The following is a 20,105-nucleotide window of genomic DNA, read 5'->3' as shown; positions in this document are numbered from 1 at the left end:
ATGTGTATATGTAAATAATATATTACATGTTTATATATCTATCTATCTATATATATATGTATATATATATATATATATATATATATATATATATATATCTCCCAAGTCCAGCTCTCAACCATTGATACACATTGGAAAACTACAATTCTATTTATTTTTTATCATTTTTTTCCTCTGAGACTCAAATTAACAAGAACAAAAAGTAGGTGCTGTTTTTAAAATACATTTTATCACTCAAAAGAAAGTTGGTGTGGATTTCATTGATTATTTTTATCTTTCTTGGCCATCCATTCTTCAAGCTGCACATCAAGACTACTAAATAGGTCAGCGCATTGATAAAGCATAGCTCCCCATAGGTCGGTGCAGTACAAACCAGGTAGAATGAAGGCCTGGATTCAGATGGATTTGCCATGGATTCCTCTGCAGTTGTTGCCATGCAAAGATAATCCTTTAAGCCAGCAGTGGTTCTCAGCCTTCCTAGTGCTGCAACCCTTTAACACAGTTCCTCATGTTGTGGTGACTCCCAACCCATAAAATTATTTTCATTGCTACTTTATAACTGTAATTTTGCTATTGTTAGAAACTTTAATGTAAATATCTAGTATGCAGGATATCTGACATGTGACCTCCCTCAAAGGGGTCAAGACCCATAGGTTGAGAACAACTGCTTTAAGGACTGGCTCTAAAGATGGCAAGTAAGTGTGCCAGTACTCTTCTTTCCCATCTGTCTGTCTGTCCATCTGTCTGTTCATCCATCCGTCCGTCCATTCACCCACCCACCCACTCACTTACTTACTTTACATCCAGGTCACAGCATCCTCTTCACAGGTCCCCATCCTCCCTGCCCTCCTCTACTGAGAAGTGGGAGGCCACCTTGGGTATCAACCCACCCTGGCATATCAAGTCACTGCAAGACTAGGAATATTCTTTCCCACTGAGGCCAGAGAAGGTGGCCCAGTTAGNGGAATGGGATGGACAGGTAGTGCCAGCTCTCTGCTCCCACCTTGAGTGATCTGCCTGCTGCTCTTCCCATACTTTCATTGGTGATTTGCTTGCCAGTGTTTTAAATGTTCCTTAATCATCCTATGATCTATGTGGTGGAGGATCACGGATGTTGGGTTAATTGTGCCAGTCATTTCAGAGACATTCCCTAAACACTGAAGTGGAATCCCTTCCGATATGTTGTAAGAGCACAGTGCCTTCCAGCATTGGTGGCTTTTTCTTTTGCCTCTGCCAGCTATAGGAGATTAAAGGAACAAGAGAGGAACCCTGGTATCACCCTAATCGGGATGGATAATCATTGTGGGATCACTCAGAGCTACAGTTGTGGTGATTTTGGTCAGCTACTATGAGGAACGAAGTCCTTCTTTTCCTCATCTTCATCTTTAGATTGTTAAACTATTGCTGTCTTAGGCCAGTTAACATACTCTGGGGCTCCTTACCAGTATAGAAGTGTAGACCCAGCAAGTCTTGGGACTCACTGCAGCTTCCACTTAGTGAGAAATAAAGGAAAAAGCGCTGTAAGGTCATTGTTCCCTTAATCATTGTGCAGAGAGCAACAGTGATGGCAATATAAGAGCTGCCAGGTAAAGCCACGATGCTCTGTTCCTGGAATTCCTCCCTAAATAAATGGCTTCAAGTGTTCTCTGAAGGTGGCAGGAGCTCTTTAGTGGAACTTGAGGGGCTCTGACCCTCTCAAACCTGGTCTTGTCGTGCCTCTCCTGTCAAAAATTGAACAAGCCTGGAGTGCGGGGATCTCCAGAAACTGAGTCACCAAGTGGCTTTCCATTAAGTGAGAGTGAAGTGGCCCTTTTATGTCACCTTCCTTGGCAGATTTTGCAGTGGTTTGACTTAGAATGGCCAGCTGTGGTGTGCCCCAAAGGACTACAGTTGTTACACTAATTTTTATGAAGAGTTTAAGAGGTGCCAGGCTCTTCTATTCAATATTTAGATTGTTATTGACTCATTAAGATGAAGGGTAAATTAAAGGATCCATAGAGTTATTGATATAACATTTATATAATTTAGAGGCAGATGGAAACAATAAAGTGATTCTTACCTTTCAGAGATTTAGAATAACTCACTTAAGAAAGTGAGACATGCATTTTAAAAGAAATACATACCGTAAGGTAGAACCTGTACACAACAGCACAGGACTAAGAGAAGGCTGAGAGTTCGTTTGTCAAATGTCTCTTTGGACAACTATGTAAGACTTTGCCACAATTGGGCTTTGAGGAATGATTTAGTCTTAGGTACATGGTTAGCAGAGGAAAGGCAATCATGGATAGGAAGATTGGGAAACAGTCTTATAGTTGGGGAAGGTCTGAGAAATACACAGTTAGGTAGGCTATTGCTGGTTTAGCTTAGGCAAAAAGGTGGAATCTTATCAACACACTAACGAGGGGGAGTTTCATGAGGAAGGCCATGAACATCATGTAAACATTTGAGAGTAATTAACAGACAGGACATATGGAAGTGTTTCTGCATGCTAGCTGCATTTCATGGGAACACTCAAGGTGACTTAGCTCTTGGATGATCAGGAGAGTTACAAGGATTCTTGACTCTCTCAGCCACCTCCCTGCCAGTAGCAGTCATGGTTAGAAACGTATAACCTCTTCTTAATTTCTTTTTACATTATGCATAATAAATTTCAGTGATAATGCTCTCAACCAACATGGCTCACAAATCATGAGGACCATATCCCTAACGACTAAGTTGTCTTTGGTACCAGGGCCATATTTGGAACTCCCAAGCCGATTTATTCATCAGTTCAGATATTTAAGCATTTGCTTAGGACCAGATCTAATATTCAGTCCCAAAGGAGGACACAGTGATGAGAAACAAAACATAAAAAAGCACAAGACAAAACTCCAAGAGGTTTATTAGAGTCTTGATGTACAGAGAAACAACTTAACTGGTGGTTCAAAATCAGTTTGGTAAAAGTCATGTCACATAATGTAATTATCGATCTCAACTTGCCTCGGATGGTTTTGATATGGCTGATAACTTATCTTACTTAAGTATGACAAATAGAACACATGCATAAAGAGGAGATGCCATATAGGTAGAGATTGGTGTCAGCTCAGAGGAGATTCTATGGAAGTCATGCGTCTAACTGATTGATACCTTCAGCGTAAACAGGGTGAGGGATTTCAAAGAAGGAAGAAGAAGTCAGACAATAGAGTGACAAAGATCCCAACTGTGTTTGCAGAAGAAGCGAATTAATTGCTAACCAGACATTGAGAAAGGAAAAGGCCAGCACATTTGTACATTCCCAGTCTAAAACATGGAGGACATGTCATGCAATGGTACATCCATAATCACCTGAGATGTATGCACGACAATACCATTTTGAAAATGGAAATGTTCAAAAAGTAGACTTTTCTCCTATTTCCAAAATATAGCAATTTCTTCAATTTCACCTTGTGTGTATGTTTGTGTGCCTGTGTTGTGTGTGTGTCTGTGTGTCATGTGCATGGTGGATCCACACATGTACATGTGGGTGCATCTGCTCGTGAGGACGTCAGGAGAGGATTTCAGGTGTCTTCCTCTCCAACTCTCTGTATCACTTCCTTGAGACCCTAAACGTGGCTCGGCTGGCCGGCCACCAAGGCCCTGGGATCTTCCTCGCTTTCCCTACCATTACTGTAGTCACAAGCACACAGGGCCATGCCCAGCTCCATAAACATTTTCTTAAGTTTTCGTGCTGGAGATTTGAACTCAGATCCTCTTGTTTTCATAGCAGGCTTTCTTTCACACTGAGCCGTCTCTCCAGTCCTCATGGAGAGAGTCTTGCTAAGCAAGACGGCAACATCCTTTTGCTCTCCAATTTTGTGCATATTGACTGGTGTAGTTTGGGAAACTGATAAGAACCTTCTTACTCTCGCTTTGCCCTACGGTTAACCTTGGCACCAAATTTATTTTTTCAGTTCACCTTTCCTGGTCATGTAAATTTTCCACATGCATATTTTCTGCCAATGGTTAATTTTGGGATATATTTTTGACATCTTTCTTTTGTTATTGTTGTTTAGGACCTGCAGAATTACTGGACATGGCAGACAGTGAGACGTGAGTGTTACCTTTCCTTATATAATCTACAGTTGTATTCAGAGCATATCTAGTCCATGAGGCATATCAGATAGTTTTAACTTCACTGATTAAAATCCCACTCTAAACTGTTTAAACGGCTGTGCAGAGTCAGTCTGCTGCACAAAACACAACAAACCCAATAATGTGTATTGTGATGATTATACACATAGCCAGTGCTATCCCTATCAGTACCTAGAGCATCTTACAAACAGGATTCCTTTACACCAGTACTTGGACTACTGACAACAAATAAGTGCGTGTATCTTTATCTCTACCATATGCGGAATTTTTCTCGAGTGGGATTTGTGAGAAAATGAAGTCCCGATGCCTTAAGACTTTTACTGCATGTAATGGCACAATTTCTGTTTGTCAGTCTGTGATAGACCAAGTCATATTCCACCCCCTGGAGAGCTGGAAATACAGTTATTCAAACAGTTATCAGCTCTGGGATGGTTCCTAAACTGAAAATGTTTGTTTTCATCTTTCTTTCTTATTCTTATGACATCCAAATAACTACTCTTTCACTAACAAGAATAAGAAAAAGATGAACGATTAACTCTGAAAACCAGAGTGGGAACTACCAGAGAGTTTCAAAAAAGTTAGACAAGGGATAAAGATGACTGGGTTTAGAGAGAGATGACCTGGTAACCAGGGAGCTGATTACCAACAGGAATGAAGAGAAGAGAGGGCAATTGAGGAGGGATATACACAGCTGTGAGCTGCTGCACACAGAAAAAGCAGCCACTGAACCACAGAGATGCTGTGCTGGCATGGTTGTAAATGGGGATACCATTCATCCGGCCTTGGCTTCTTTGTAGTTGATATTTAATTTTTCATGAAGAATGTTGGCATTAAACGTCTTTATAACTTGGAGCTTAGAGTGGCAACATCGTCTTACTTAGCCCACATATGAGACAGATGGGCATCTGCCTTTTCCTTTGCCACTTCCTACATGCGCTGGTCTTAGGCCTGTTGCATTCTTAGAAGAATGTGAGCCTGTGAGTTCTTCTGGAGTCTTCTGGAACTCTCAGATATCCCTTTATCACTTAATTGGTGTAATCTAATACTGGCAGAATAGAGAAGTCGGCCTGGCTCTTGAAGCTGAGTTCTCAGGACATACTCATGAAAGTGAAAATGGCTTCCTCCATGTTTGAAGGTGGGGAGACTGTGTAAACTCCATGGAGATCCTTTCATGCTCCCCCTCAAGTGTTTGGACGTATCTGCACAATTTTCTTGTTAAGTGTCACTGATATATATCCTCAATCTAATAGTAGTGGTTTAAAACTTATCCCCAAGCCACATCCAGTTCAGACAAGAGGCTAAAGTTAGATGTTAGGTGTTTTCATGAATGACTTAGGGTATTTGCAGACATGCCTAGGTCAGCTCCCTCCCTAGCATGTATATATTCTGCCGGTGTATGTCTCAGCTACTCACAAGGGAGGAGGCTAAAGAGCACACAGAATCAGCAACAGGGCAGGGTGAGCCCCTCACCCTTCTGCTCTATCACCTCATCTGTCTCCAACCCATGCCTGGTTTCTTACTCTTTGATTTAGGGGCGAGACTGCACTGCACAAGGCCGCCTGCCAAAGGAACCGGGCTGTATGCCAGCTTCTGGTGGACGCAGGAGCATCTCTGAGACAGACAGACTCCAAGGTAACAGGATGAGTGAGTGCAAGCATCCTCCCACTGTGAGAGATTGCAGGCACCACGGCCTCCACTTGTGCCTGCAGCACAGGCATCCTTTCTGTGCTCATGGAAGGGCCTGGGGCTTTGGAAAAAGGAGGAAAAAATAGAGTGCTTCATTTAGAGAAACTGCAGTTTAAATGTAGAAGCACAAAGGGAGGGTGTGTGTTTGCCCATGGTACTTTATAAACCCCACATGCTAAAGAAGGACATGGGAATAGAGGTGTTCGACTGAAACACCAGAAGGCAAGAGGTGGGGAATAAGACCCCTAGCCAGAGAATGGGCATGAGTAGAATAAATGTCCTAGCCTGGTGACCAAGGAGTCTCTTCAGCCCCACATTAATGTAATTTAAAAGCTAATATAATTTATGATCATCTTCAGCACCAAGCCTAACATAATTCAAAATCTGTGCCTTGCACTGCTCCATGCATGGTTGCCCACCTGCCGATTCCCCAGATGGTGGGATCTCATCTTGAGATGGTGACAGTTCTAAGCCTCATAGAGCCACTTCGCTCTGTATTCCCCCTCCTAAATTTATGTATTTAATTTTAGATGCATGTGTGCATTTATATGTGAGAGAGCATATGGCTATGTACCACATGTGTTCAAGAGTCTTTGGAGCTCAAAAGAGAGAGCAGATCCCCTGGAACTGGAGTTCCAAGTGGTTGGGATCCACCATGTGAATGCTGGGAATCCAACCTGGAGCTTCTACAAGAGCTCAAAATTGCTGAGCTTCCTTTCCAGCTCCAGTTCCCTTTAAACTTTCAGAGTCCTTCTATGTGTTTTTCTTACATTATTCTGTAACTGTCAACCGTAGAAGTTAGCATGAAAAACCATTATTGACAGGAATGGGGGCAGGAAGCCAGAGGGAGACTAGCTGTGGTACTACTAACCCTGCTGACTTGTAGCCTGATACTGTCTGAGCAGGTTAACCCTCCTCTTTGGTGACAGAATATCCCACTGCATCAGTAGGATAAAGAGGGACAAAGAGAAATGGAGGTCACTGTCATGTATCACTTTCATAGCCTGGATTCCTGCCCCACAATGATAGTTATCCCAAGGAGGCTTGAAATGTGGTTACTCTTGTAGATGAGCTTGTTAATCTGCAGAGTGTGTGAGCCTATTAAGATGGTCTTGAGGCCAAAGACTGTCGGTGGAATGTGGAAGCCATCTTGACCAGGAAGTGCCCATGAGTACAGGTAGGGCACCAGGACAAGTCTGGGTCATCCGGATCTGTTGCCTTCTTCAGTAGATTCAACTGACAGAGAGTCTCCAAGAGATAGAGCTGATGTATGGAGTATGGGGATCTTGTAACTCAGTGGAGTTGAGCAAGGACAGAGACTGGACTAGAGATGGACAGACACATACATACATACACACATACAGAGAGAGGGAGAGGGAGAGAAAGGGGGAGGGGAGGGAGAGGAAGAGATAAGAAGAAGGAGGAGGAGGGGGAGGGAGAGAGGGAGAGAGGGAGAGAGGGAGAGAGGGAGAGAGGGAGAGAGAGAATCAATTATAGGGGTCTATTATCTGTTCTGAGAAGCATGCAGAGTTTTGAAGGCCTTTAAGTAGACAGCAAGTCCCATCACTAACTATATCTCTATAGTTGCAAAGAAGACTTTTAAGGTATTGGTCCTCCATTAAACAGGAACAGATTTTGAGCCACTAACTCTAGCCATGCTATGTATACATAGACCTTAGAAGCCTGATCATTGTTGTAAACTCCCATTAGATTTCGTTAAATGATGAGAATTTAGATATGTAGAGTGTGGGCCATGGGTATTTCTTGACCAGCAAACCTTGTGACATAAGATGCCTTGTAAGTGGACCGCTCTCACCTCTGAAGCAGTTGTATTACATGGCATTCTCCTCTCCTCTGGAAACCCATTGGAATCCTGGCTCCCTGGCTGCCTCACCATCCCCCTAGGCTCACCAAAACCACCTTGGCTATATTTTGGTGCATAGACAGTCTGTTACCTGTTTCACCTGGCATTCCAAACGACAGATAAATGCTTATGTGGCCTTCTTCCCAGATGACACTACACTGGAATGCTTCAATGTTTAACTGAATCCACAAACACATACCTTGCAGGCAGGGTTAATCTAGGTCACACGGGGAGGAGTGGCTTGGCAAAAGCAATTCAGACCACAGTAGGGTCACTGTCCACCATGGCTGGGCCCGTACACAGTTCAGAAACTAAAAACACAGGGAAGAGACACAAGAACAAGAGGGACAACCTAGAACTCATGAGGTCCAGCCTGGGTACAGATGCCTTTTATTTTCTAAATTTCTTAGATAATTGGACCCAAGGTATTTGAGACTTTGTCCTATTTTGAATAATAAAAGTGTATATTCATTTTTCAAAAAATATCTGATTAATTTTTATGACCATACACAGAAAACTAGACATATAGAAAAGTCACTTGAAATCCTCTCACTTAGATCTAAACATGATTAACTTTAATCTCTATTTGCATGTATGTAGGTTTGACTCTCGGTTTTTAAAACCAGTTGGATACATAGCATACATGTTACTGAACATTGTAAGTTTCCATTCAAAATTATGTTGTATAGATCATTCCACATAGTAATGTAGCTGCTCTTCACTCCTTTGTCAGAATCCTGTAATCTTACCATTCTGTAACCCAGTGCTACAGAAAAGCTGAATAGCCTCGTGAATGGAGCTTTTAGAACCCTTAGGATGGAGGTAATATCCTAGGGGGATCTTTATTCTTAGCAAAGGATTTACTACGCGTCCGCTCACAGGTTCACTTTCCTGAATATTGGGAAGGTAGGGATGTCAGCCTTATCCTTCTCAAAGTAAAAGTAAGAGTCTGCCACAGTTGTGTAAGACCTGTAATAAGAACCTTAAGCTAGTGATTTAGTACTGAGTGCAGACTAAGTCAGTGAGCCGTTAGGAAGATGGGTGCTGAAACCAGCAAAGGAAGAGCCTTCAAGATGAGCTGTGAGTTGTCACTCCTCCTCCTGGCATCTAATGCTCCGTTGTTGTCAGTGTTCAGCAAAGAGTGATCCTGAACTGGAAACCTGACTCCATGCTTCCATGCTTTCATTCAGTGTTTCCTCTGCTCCCCTCCGAGAAGTACTTGGCCCTCAAACTTACTGCACACAGTCTCAGGGAGACTCCATGACTCCTTGTTTACGGAGACATACTCTTTCCCCTTATGCTTTAACTCATCACCACACATTGATATGATTCTGATTCTAGATGCAAATAGATTTTTAAAGCATCCCATACACTCTGAAGCATCGAACACGGAAGGACTCTTTGTAGTGACTCATCTTTGGCTAATCTGTGTCTGTTATATATGGACATCATCCCAATCTAGCGATTTGTTTCTCTTCTGCTGTCTATAGGGGAAGACACCCCAAGAGCGAGCACAGCAGGCTGGGGACCCAGATTTGGCTGCTTACCTAGAAAGCCGACAGAACTATAAGATCATTGGCCATGAAGACCTGGAAACTGCTGTTTGACTCTTGTAGACAGGCAAGAAGAACTTGAGCAAGCGTATCACCTACGCCCTCCCAGCCACTGGGCAGCTCCCCTGGAAGAAGCTAATGGAATCCATATTCGCCTCTCTCCTGCAAGGATCTAGCTGAGAATATGCTACCAGGTTTCAAGGGCTACAGGGATGTACAACAGGACGCGATAGCCCATTGAGAAGGAGGCAGGCTACCAGAGATTTGTGGCGTACACGGTCCACAAAATTTGATCCTATTGCTTCTAGCAAGTAGCATGAACTTCTGTGTTCACCCATCTAATTTATTTTAAAGATTCTGAGGATTTTCACATAAAGGGCACTGCTCCCTCCTCCCTTTAGACATTCACCCTTCCCCTGTACCTCACAATTCTACTGTAATCACCCATCGATTTAGAAACAATGCTTTCGTCTCTTTATTTTCTGTCTTCCAACCACAACATTGTCTGAAAGGTCTTTGAAACCCTCCCGGATGTCTTACAGAAATATATCTATAAAACCACTTCCATTTGTAGACTAAATATACCAAGACTAACTAGTGGCTTTGCATGCCCCACCCACCCACTCCCTCCCCACCTGGTTTCATCACATAGGAGCTGGGAAGTGCCACAGGGCTAATGTCAACTTGTGTGCTCTTGTCTCTGGGGTATGGTGAGGTGATATGGGAGCTGTCTGTGCTTGAGGGACTTCACAGATGTTACCTAGAGGTAACCCAGGCAGCTGGGCTGTTGGTGATAGGAAGGGCTGGTTCAGCTTGGGCTGTTTGTGCAGCTCTGCACTGCCTATGTGCAGCCATCTTGGCCTTCTGCTACAGTAGAGATGAGCCAGGGAGTCAATGAAACCCCATAACTGCTTTACAGAGCTGTGTGATTCTAAGTGCTGTTTCAATGACAGGACTGAACCTGTCTTGGACAATGGTTATAGGAAACGGAGCACGCCAAATGTTCAATCCCAATCTTTGTAAAATGACAACAGAAAGCAGTCTAATTGACTGGAAAAAATTAGCAAAAATCAAAGTAGCAATGTATGCTACAAGAACAGCCTTTGGCATTTGGGGCTGAGGCTAATAACTACAGCCTCATGGATGCAGTGGTGAAAGGCGGTTGGTGTGTGTTTTTCTAAGAGTTCAGTTTTCATAACATCAGGGAAGGCTTGACCCAAGGACAAAGCCTCATTTTACCAGTTCCATAGTCAGACTCTCAGGATGCCTGGCTCTTCCTGGTCTGTGCTTGTCCTATGACCTTTTAGGTTCTGAGATCATGACTGATGACCCCATTTTCTGTGTATTAGGGGAGTCTATTTTGATCCTTTTCCTACTTTATTTTCTCCTGGCACAAATTTCTTAATATAAGCCACTGTGGCAGAAATGGTTTCTAAAATTGTCACTTCTGTTCATGCTGTGGATCAGGTGGGACCTGGTAATAAGGAAGAGAAAATATCCAACTTTCTGTCCAAAATCTCCTCCGCTTAGAGGGTAGGTCACAAATACAAGTGGGGTAGGTAATCTTTTCTGTCTTCTTTCTTCCATCTTTCTCTTCAATACAGCAAAATGCTTCCTCGGCATTTCTGCATGTGACCTTTAACCTCACGGTCCAATGGGGACAATTTACTTATCAGAATCACATATCATCATTTTGAAAGAACCGATACGATGTGCCACATTAAGTGTAAGGAGGCTTTGAGTGGGCAGGGATTTCATTACTAGAGACTCCCGATAGTAATTTCAAGATCAAACTTGGCATCATATCTAGCTGTGGGGAAATGGGTTGGCTAAGAATAATATGTTTCTAGGCATCCATCTCAGAACTGGAACTCTCTCTGGATTAGATCATTTCCAGGAGTTGAAGTCACTGGGTTTGTGTTAGGAGTTTTTCAGTTGTTAGGGCTGTCAAGGAAATATTGTGATGACAAACATAATCCTTAGAATGGACTGGAACCTGGCTTTGAGTAGAGCCTTCCCCCGCCGCTAGATTGAGCCAAGCATTTGGCCAAGCAGTTGGTTATCCAGCTGGCCACTGCTGAGATGCAGGACTATATTTTCATCAACCACCATCTCAGATTTCTCTGAGAAGGTTTCAAAACAGCCCAGAGAAAATTTAGGATAGAGGTGGTTATGGGCCAATTCCAATAACGCTAACTAAGATAACTAAGTCCCTAAAATGAAGGTAGATGCAGTACTGACTACTGTAAGGGTGCCAGGGCTGTAGAAATTTATTCTCAAACCCCTAAAAATAATTTAGATCATACATTACTGCTGAGGAGCAATATACTATACATGATCCATCTCTGGAAAATATAGCACCTCTAAAACTTGGGATGCCAAGAAAATGCGAGCAAAGAAGCCACAGATTTCATGATTTTAACAACTTTAAGTCTACCTCCTGTAGGATGTTTTGTTTTGTTTTGTTTTGTTTTGTTTTGTTTTGTTTTGTTTTGTTGTTTGTTATGTGTGATAGTTCTGAGCATTAGAAAGAGCTAAAGCCATGTGGTCTAAGAGTGTCTGACTCTGCTTAGGCATATAGTGTCACATGTAGTGAGCCAAAAGGAGGTATGGAAGAAAATACCTTTATCAGAAAATACTTTATCAGAAGCAAAAATATGTACTTGTAAAAAGTCATCTTTACACACCCTGCTGGGGATGTTCTGCAAGGAGCAGGCAGCCTAGCTGATTCTCTGGTGTCTGGTCTTTTGTGTCTTCCCTGGAATTCTTCTTTAAATTACGCTGGTGAGATCATGAAAAATGACGTGTTATTAAAAGAGAGCATTGTATAGCAGTAAAGGTAATAATTTTTTGTGACCTTGTATTACATAGACCATGAAACATTAGCTCAATCCTTGACACTATCACATTTGCCAACACAAGAGAGACAGGAGAGAATTAGTTACCCTAGAAGGATAAACAGCATGACTTGGAATCTTGCCTTGAGATTTCTGGCTACCACCATCGAGGTGATGATTGAAACCCAGTGGGAGTTCTGAAGCAGAATTCAGCTGCAGCGAAATTAGTAAGAAATAGTAGAGGGCTCCTGTGCCCTGCTTCTTCCTGTTTTCCCTGAAGCTGCCCAGGCACATTGGTCTGGGTTCTGAGATGCTCAACAGGTCAGTCCTTTCCCACTGGGACCGCGTAGCGACTCCTTTGCATAATGGACCCCTGAAATGTACTTGCTAGGATCTCTAGGATATTCATCCCTAAGAAAATAAGGTATAGCAATTTCATCTTACCGTGTCAATTATATGAATACACAGTTTAGTTATGAAAGTAGCACATGCATTTCATAAAAGTTCTAACTCCATGGGAAGCGTCCCATGAGCGTGAAGGAGTTCTCTGTGCTGGTATCCATCTCAGTACCCATCAAGAAACACTGTCAATGTGGACAAACATGCTTGCTTGTATGTTATGTCAGAAATTTCTCATTCATATACACACATATCTGTACATGCCACATATATCCACCATACATAAATAGAAATGTATTTATTTGTATACATATATGGGCATATGTACCATACACACATATTGCATATGTTTAGAAAAGACATCTTAAAAGCATGCAAATCATCTTTACGTGTATAGTTAACACTCATAAGCAATGATTGGTAAAGAAACAGGATTTTCTTTTAATTATTATTTCCTCTATTCCTGAGCTTACATCTATCCCTGCATCGCTACAGTCACACATGGCATTGGCTATTGTCAGTCATAAGGTCCATAATCAGTGAGTCTTCTGATTATTTATATGTTGCCTTCCATAATACAGGAAACCACCCTGAATCCTGTGGCTTGTCCATTCTATTTTTAGATCTCAAGGCGGCAGAGGAGAAATATTTCTTCCCTGATCTCCATACTGCTTTACAGCTGAGGTTATAAGCCTAGCACCCAGTCAGATTTCTAAGGCTCTTTAACTAGGGCAAGCTGTTGTTGAGGAGCAAGGGTACTTGGGTTTGGTCTGGGGTTGGAGCAGCTTGTCTTCCAGTAGGAGAAGCTAATTAAATCATTGAGCACAGCACGCTGTTTTATTCAGTTATGCTCTTTAAAAGTAAAAATAGATCTTCGTTAAAAATGGCTCCCCATAACCACCAAGACTGCTAATTGTTCTCTCCAACTAAATTATGCTCATGTTAGGGAAAGAAAGACCATGTATTAAATTAGCTATCTGAACACACTGTAATATGTATTTAGTATAAACTCCCTCTGCCCACGTCTCAGAAAATGCTGCCTTTGCAACTCTCGGTTCTTCTCAGGACTGAGCTCCACAGTGAACTGATGAAATGTCTTCTTCCAGTATTATCATCACTCTGGCTAAGGCAACATTCCTGGTACCACTGCCTATCACTTTGTTTCACGACTGCCTAAATCTTCCCCATGTTATGATAAAATTATATCAAGATAAAATTTCCCTTTGGGAGCAAATACCAATGTTGGCCAAAGAATAAGTACATGCCTACTGACCATGGGCACCATATAGAATTATGACCAGGCGATTCTTAGAAGCAGAAGCAGTCAGGGAGGTTTATTTTGTTTTTGTTCTGGTGACCTGAGAGGTAACAGTCATAGGCACTCCTTCCACATCAGATGGTGTCAGCAGTGTGTGCTTTTAACATCACCCAGGGAACTGCATTGTATATGGGTTATACCCTTGAGGGCAACCTATGGATTTTAAGGCTGTTAATGCAGCTTAATGAGAAACCCCAAAGCACACTGAACAGTCCACTCATGCAGAACACTGAAATTTATTATTCTGGTCCCAAACAGGAAACAAAACAATCCTAAAGCTATTAAAGCAAATACATCATTGCAGAACCTGAATGTTGAATGGCGTGTCACTCCAGGAAATACTGATTATATATGTATTCAATCATGCTCATCTAATAATAGGTTCGGAAACCTGTCTTATTTTTTTTAAACATTTTTTATTTTATTTAAACATTTCATTTTTATTCTTTTTAAACATTTCTTTCAAAATACCTATTACTCATTGCAATACTCAGTGAAAATATAGCTACTTATGAATGAAGTGGATAAACAACTTCTGCAGACAGGGAACAAAAGAAAAATCTAAATACTTTAAATTCTTTAATGTGTCTGTCTGTCTGTCTGTCTGTCTGTCTCTCTCTCTCTCTCTCTCTCTGTGTGTGTGTGTGTGTGTGTGTGTGAGGACTCTAGGGTACCTCAGTATGTCCTGAAAGTTCAACAGTCATGTTTGTTACTCTGGCTAGCATACTAGTTCTGTACAAGCAAATGTTAAATAGGAAAGCAATAGTATTATTTTGTATTTCAATTTCCTTGGAATCCTAGTAATGGTCTAAAAAAATATCCTTGAAACTAAAGCTTTAAGGTGAAAGTTAGAAACTCTACTTAAGTAAAGGCTAAGATTTATTTATCCCAGCCCTCGGGAGCTAAACCAGGAATAATAAGCAGAATTTTCAATGGGTTTTGATTAAATATAAAGAAGATGAAGTATGAGTTGCCAAATAGTGCAGTGGGCATGCATACAGAGTTACAAAATTTCAACATCTGGAAGCACTTAGATGGGGGATATTTGACCATCTTTAGGCATGTCACTAGTAGGCACTCAAGATCCGAAGGGGCTGCAATTACATTGTTATTTTTTTTACATCATCTTGAAAATGGCTTTGTCTCGTGGCAACATTTGATCTTTAAAAATTCATGAGAACCTTGATTTCTTAAAACATCACTTAACACACAAAAGGAAGTTTAAAACATTGGAGGGAGTGGTCTTTAGTTCTCATTTAAAAACGTTAAAACTAAGCACAGATTAAAGAACTCAGAAAATGAGAACATATAAAGAGATAAAAATTCAAAATTCTTCTGGAAACATTTTGGGTGTTGATGAATATTTTTGGACATTCTCAAGAAAATCCTTATTGGAAATCTCACTATTCTTTCAATATAAAAAAATTGCTGTGATTTGAGATTCTTAGAATTAACTGTAACCTAATCACAGAAGGAAATTCTGCTGGGGATCCTTAGAAGCTAAGTAAATGCATATGAAAGGCACCATGGGAAATCCCTTGACTTCTGGTACCAGCATGGTAACCACAAGGGAAGAAATTCAGAACAAAACAGTGAGATAGGTTTTCTCTCTGCTTCCAGTGTTCTAGTACCTAGAGGCCAGTGGTATCTGAATTGGCTGCCTTTGGTAGTGGGAGCAACTGGGACTCTTGTTTCTCAGCTCTTTGTTAAGACACACATATGGCTTACAATACAAAGTAATTTAAAACAATTAAACTATTGTTTATTAACAACTTCCCTAAGGTTTTTTTTTTAATCAGTGCTATGATAGTTTGATGCATTTTTGACAGTTTTGAGCTTTTATATCTGATATCGTTCCATGCCGGGGATAATACAGGTATATTCCAAATGAACAAACTGGGTTTTGGCATAGTGAATTCAACTTGCACAGAATCACACAGTCACAGGGTCCCAATCAGATTAGGGAGCTCTTGAAATTTCAGACTAATGTACACCAAATTGATGCTTTCTGGGATAATACTTATCCACCATTGCCTTCAATGGAGCTTTAGAGCTGATGTTCAGGTCTCCATGATACCAAGTTTCTCCATTAAAAAAAAAAAAAATCTATCAGAGATGCCACAGCCAAGTTGAGTAGAACCAAGAGACATCTTAAATTTAGAATTCCAGAGATTGTTATCCAGAGTCATGCCAGCGAGAACAAATTTCAAACACAAAAGGGTTCAAGGTTTGGATACTGTGGTAGATTTCATGCAAAGAAGCTTGTTCTAAGGTTTGATGACTTCTCTGTTTTGTTTGAGATCTCTCTCTCTCTCTCTCTCTCTCTCTCTCTCTCTCTCTCTCTCTCTCTCTCTCTCTCTCTCTCTCTCTCTCCCTTCCTCCCTCCCTCCCTCTCTCTCTCCCTCCCTTTCTGCCTTTCTTAATGAAAGCACTATTTTGCCTCCTTTGAAGGCTAATATTGTTTCAGAATACAATACCAAAAGGTGTTGAGAATGGCCCTGTCATTCAAAGCATGATTGATCTGTTTATGGGAGGGTGTAGGTTCAAAGTTCACCCTATACAATCGCATACATAGACATTAAGACACATATGGGAAACCATGCTGAGCTTGAAGTGGAAAGAATGCTAATGTTCTCCCATTCTGATTGTATATTCTCCCAGGAGCACCTATGGGCAGACCAGTGAATTTGTACAAGGATATCTGATCCTGGAAAAAAAAAAAAAAAGGGAAGCAGTTCTAAGGAATAAGAATGCCCCAAGGAGATGGGTTGCTTGGTACTGTCAGATCCAAGTTCTAAGGGATGAACAACGTGTGGACTCGAACCCAAGGGCAAAACTGATCAAAACAGGCATGAAAAGCTGGTGTCTTTATTATGCATGGCTTCTCATTTCTAAACATTGCATCCAGAAACATTCAGTTGGGCTTCCTGGAGAAACAAGGGGTTTTTCAAGTGTTTCTCCTAGCGTGTAAGTGAAGATCAGACATCAGCTTATTGATCATAAGAAAGTCAGTCCTTATGTGTGAAGGAACTTGGAAAAAGTATATTTCCCAGATTTAGTTTTTCTATTATTTTAGACTGAAGTAAACCTTAAAGCCCATTTACTTCCAGGTTCCTGACAAACAGATGGCAACTTCTTAGGGGGAATCAAGGGCATTTTTTGAAAAATATTAGTCATTGCAATTATAGGCCAAATCCTTTAGAGGCAGAAATTCTCATTCTGTCTTTCTATGTCTCTCTGTGTCTCTGTCTCTGTTTCTGTCTCTGTTTTCGCCCCCACCCCACCCCCAAGCTTCTTTTTCTACTTGTCCTTTTGGTTGCGACTGGGATTTAGAGAAAAGGCTGAAGAAACTTATATTTTTATGGTCATAAAAAGACTGGAGCTTTTTTATTCTTCCTCTGTGACTAAATAAAACTTCAACTCATGACCGTAGGCTAGTGTTTCTACACTTCTATTTAAGAAGATTGCAGTCTTAGTTAACCATCTTCCCTTTTGTCCATAATGGTGATGCCTGAGACTTAGATTTCCAGCAGGGGTAGGGGATAAGACTCAGTGTTCAGATACTAAGGGGCTGGATCATACTCAGAATTCTGCTCTGTGAGATTTTTTACAACCCCATTCTCTCTTCTCTCCAGGGTCACTCCTTGTCCTTTGCTTAGGAATGAAAAATAAGAACAGAGTTATAAGAAAAGACAAATATTTAAAAAGAAAAGATGCTCAGTTATAGCACAACTAGATGACTCTCGTATTGGTATAGACTCTCATGACATCTCACAGATAATATATGTACACACTCAACAAACATTGGTCCTCATGTAATCCCAACATAGGAAGCAAACTTTAGAGTGACTTCCAGGAGTGTTAGCTGGGAAGTTTGAGTTTATGCAGCTTATTTTATCCTGTTTATTCCCATGACTGAATGTGAAACTTGGGGGGATGGGGGTGGGGGCCACTAATGGAAAGCTTTGTAGTAAAAATCCCAAAGGGTAGAATCTTGTTTCAGATTTCTTCAACTGCCCACAGATTTTTTAATATTTTGAGACAAGGTTTCTCTGTGTAGCCCTGGCTGTCCTGGAACTCTGTCTGTAGACCAGGCTGGCTTCAAACTCACAGAGCTCTACCTGCCTCTGTCTCCCAAGTGTTGTGACTAAACTCAGGCATGACTATGTGAGGCCTTGTTCACAGATTGTTGGCCCATAATAAGAGTTGAGAAAAGTAAGATCAACTTGAAGAATTTTATCTACAAATTTAAATATATTTTCATCTTAACTATTCAGACAGTCAACCTGTTATTTGAGGATATAAACCTAGTTCTTTCTTTTCCTTAAAAATGGTAGATATGAGCTCTTTACACACAGTCTCTACTTAAATGGGAAGAACCCAAAGAAATGACAGCACTGCGTTATTTAGGGTTTTTTTGTTGTTGTTGAAGTTCATGAGCATTTCTCAAATGTGTTCTTCATATTCATAGTGTTTAAAGCATTTCTTCATTTGATACCTACTGCCCCTAATGCATCCAAATGGCCCCCGATCATTGTGTTTTCTTATCAATGACATTTTTCATTTCCCACTCTACCCCACACTTCTCACTGGTTGGACTGAGTCACTAACTCATGCACATACAGGCTTAATTTGCAGTGCAGTTAGGATCTTGTTGCTTGCTGATATCCTGATTGTGAGTTGGGGCACAGCAGAATGTCTCCCCCGCCCCCCCCGGGTGAGGGTGGGATGAATCTGGGGACTCTAAAGGACAGAATGTTGCAGTGCAGTAGAAAACCATGTATGGAAGCATGCAGATCAACCTCACACTTGTTAGCTCAGCTCCTTTTTTTCCAAATTGCCAAGGATTAAGTGGACCATCAGGATTGCTCGATGGCCCACAGCTGTTTGAAAGCGAGGAAGTGATTTCTGTGAAGTATTACATGGCTGCTATTGCCATCAGAATGAAAATGTTTGGCGGGATGATTTTTCAGAGTGAAAAGGCTCCTCGGGCCTCCTGAGGGCCACCGGCTGGAGGTGGCTCACTCACAGAGGTTACTACATGTCTATGAAGACTTGGGGTCATGTTGTAAAGGGCTCATTCATGCTTTTTGATTCTGTCTGATTACATCCCAGAGCCATGCCATGCCACTGCAAAGCTGGCAGCTGCAGGGTAGGGTTTCCTCTAGTAGTAGCAGCTATGGCAGTAGAAGAGGAAGTTTTATTTCCAGGTAAAGTGGAATCCAGATACTATGAAGTGGAGGGAGGGTGGGTGGGAAGGGTGGGTCGGGGAAAGGGAAGAAAGGAGGTTTTTTTTTGTAATAAAGTCATAAAGTATTTTTCCCTAATTTTCTCGCATTTCCTATTTATATAAAGAATCTTGATCACTGTGTTGCTCTACAGAGATTTTCAATGGAATTAATTTGAGAGACTGAATTAATCTCTGAAAAAGAAATTGACTAGTTATACTTACTTTTGGACACTTTTTCTGTATTGTGAATTGTGTGGAAATGTACAGAATAAAAATGAAATATAATTGATTTGTTTCTCTTCTTTCTGATCCACAGTACAATAGATGAGAATGCTAACTTTAACTTTAGTTGAATTGAATTTTTTTTTTTTTTTTTAGGTCAAAAGGTAAATGAAAAGTTGGCAGGGAACATTGGGAAAGGATTCTAATCAAGGTATAAATGTTTCAAAAAATTATACTCCTGCTTCTACAAAGAACCAATAAGGTCAGGGTTACCTTCCAGTCTTAATACAAATGAACTATAAATTGTTAAAATGTTGAACCTTAGATAATAAAGGCATGTGTCCCCAAAAGATGAGAATCAAATGACACAAGGTCTAACCATCCCTACATTACGGACAGCAAATTATTTCCAGGCAGTGAACACCAACAAGAGCAGAGTCTGGCAGACTTCAGAGACAATGCTGAGTGTTTAGGATATAAATGAAGCTAGCACTTGGAGTTTTAGGAGAGAAATCAAGACAGAGGCTCCCCTTTAAGTTTCACTGAGGGGCTACACTATAGGTGTGTAGTGAAACTACCCAGTCTTGAGAAATCTAAGAGGATTAAGACCTTGTAATGAGTCTTCATATAAGGCTGGGAATGTGCCAGTATCCAGGAGCTGTAATGGAAAAATCTTAAAGCTATAGGAACCAGGGGGGATGGCTCAGCAGGTCAAAGTGCTTGCATCACAAGCTTGAGAGCCCGAGTTCAGATCCTCTTTCTGCATAGAAAGCTGCTTGTAGATATACATAGATCTATGTTCTCAGTTCTTAGGGACAAGAGAGTTCTGTGGCTTGCTTGGCCACCAGCCTAGCTCCAAGCCCAGTGAGAGACTAGTGGAGCCTAA

The 20,105-nt window shown here is 41.2% G+C and overlaps 1 protein-coding gene across 3 annotated transcripts in view; it reads left to right on the top strand.

The window, feature by feature from the left end:
- The window catches only part of Dgki (diacylglycerol kinase iota), a 449,040-nt gene extending 432,927 nt beyond the window's left edge, over nt 1–16,113 (top strand). For all 3 annotated transcript variants that reach the window (XM_021190110.2, XM_021190109.2, XM_029534779.1), the window contains 3 exons: nt 4,032–4,068; nt 5,643–5,742; nt 9,151–16,113. In XM_021190110.2, coding sequence (XP_021045769.1) covers nt 4,032–4,068; nt 5,643–5,742; nt 9,151–9,267 — 254 coding nt within the window. In that variant the 3' untranslated portion in view covers nt 9,268–16,113. The remainder of the gene's footprint in view (nt 1–4,031; nt 4,069–5,642; nt 5,743–9,150) is intronic.
- Nucleotides 16,114–20,105: the final 3,992 nt, after the last annotated feature.

This window comes from Mus pahari, chromosome 2 (genome assembly GCF_900095145.1).
Source record: "Mus pahari chromosome 2, PAHARI_EIJ_v1.1, whole genome shotgun sequence".
Classification (NCBI taxonomy): Eukaryota; Metazoa; Chordata; class Mammalia; order Rodentia; family Muridae; genus Mus; species Mus pahari.
The sequence above is the reverse complement of the archived record's forward strand: the minus strand, read 5'-3'. Positions and strand labels throughout refer to the sequence as shown.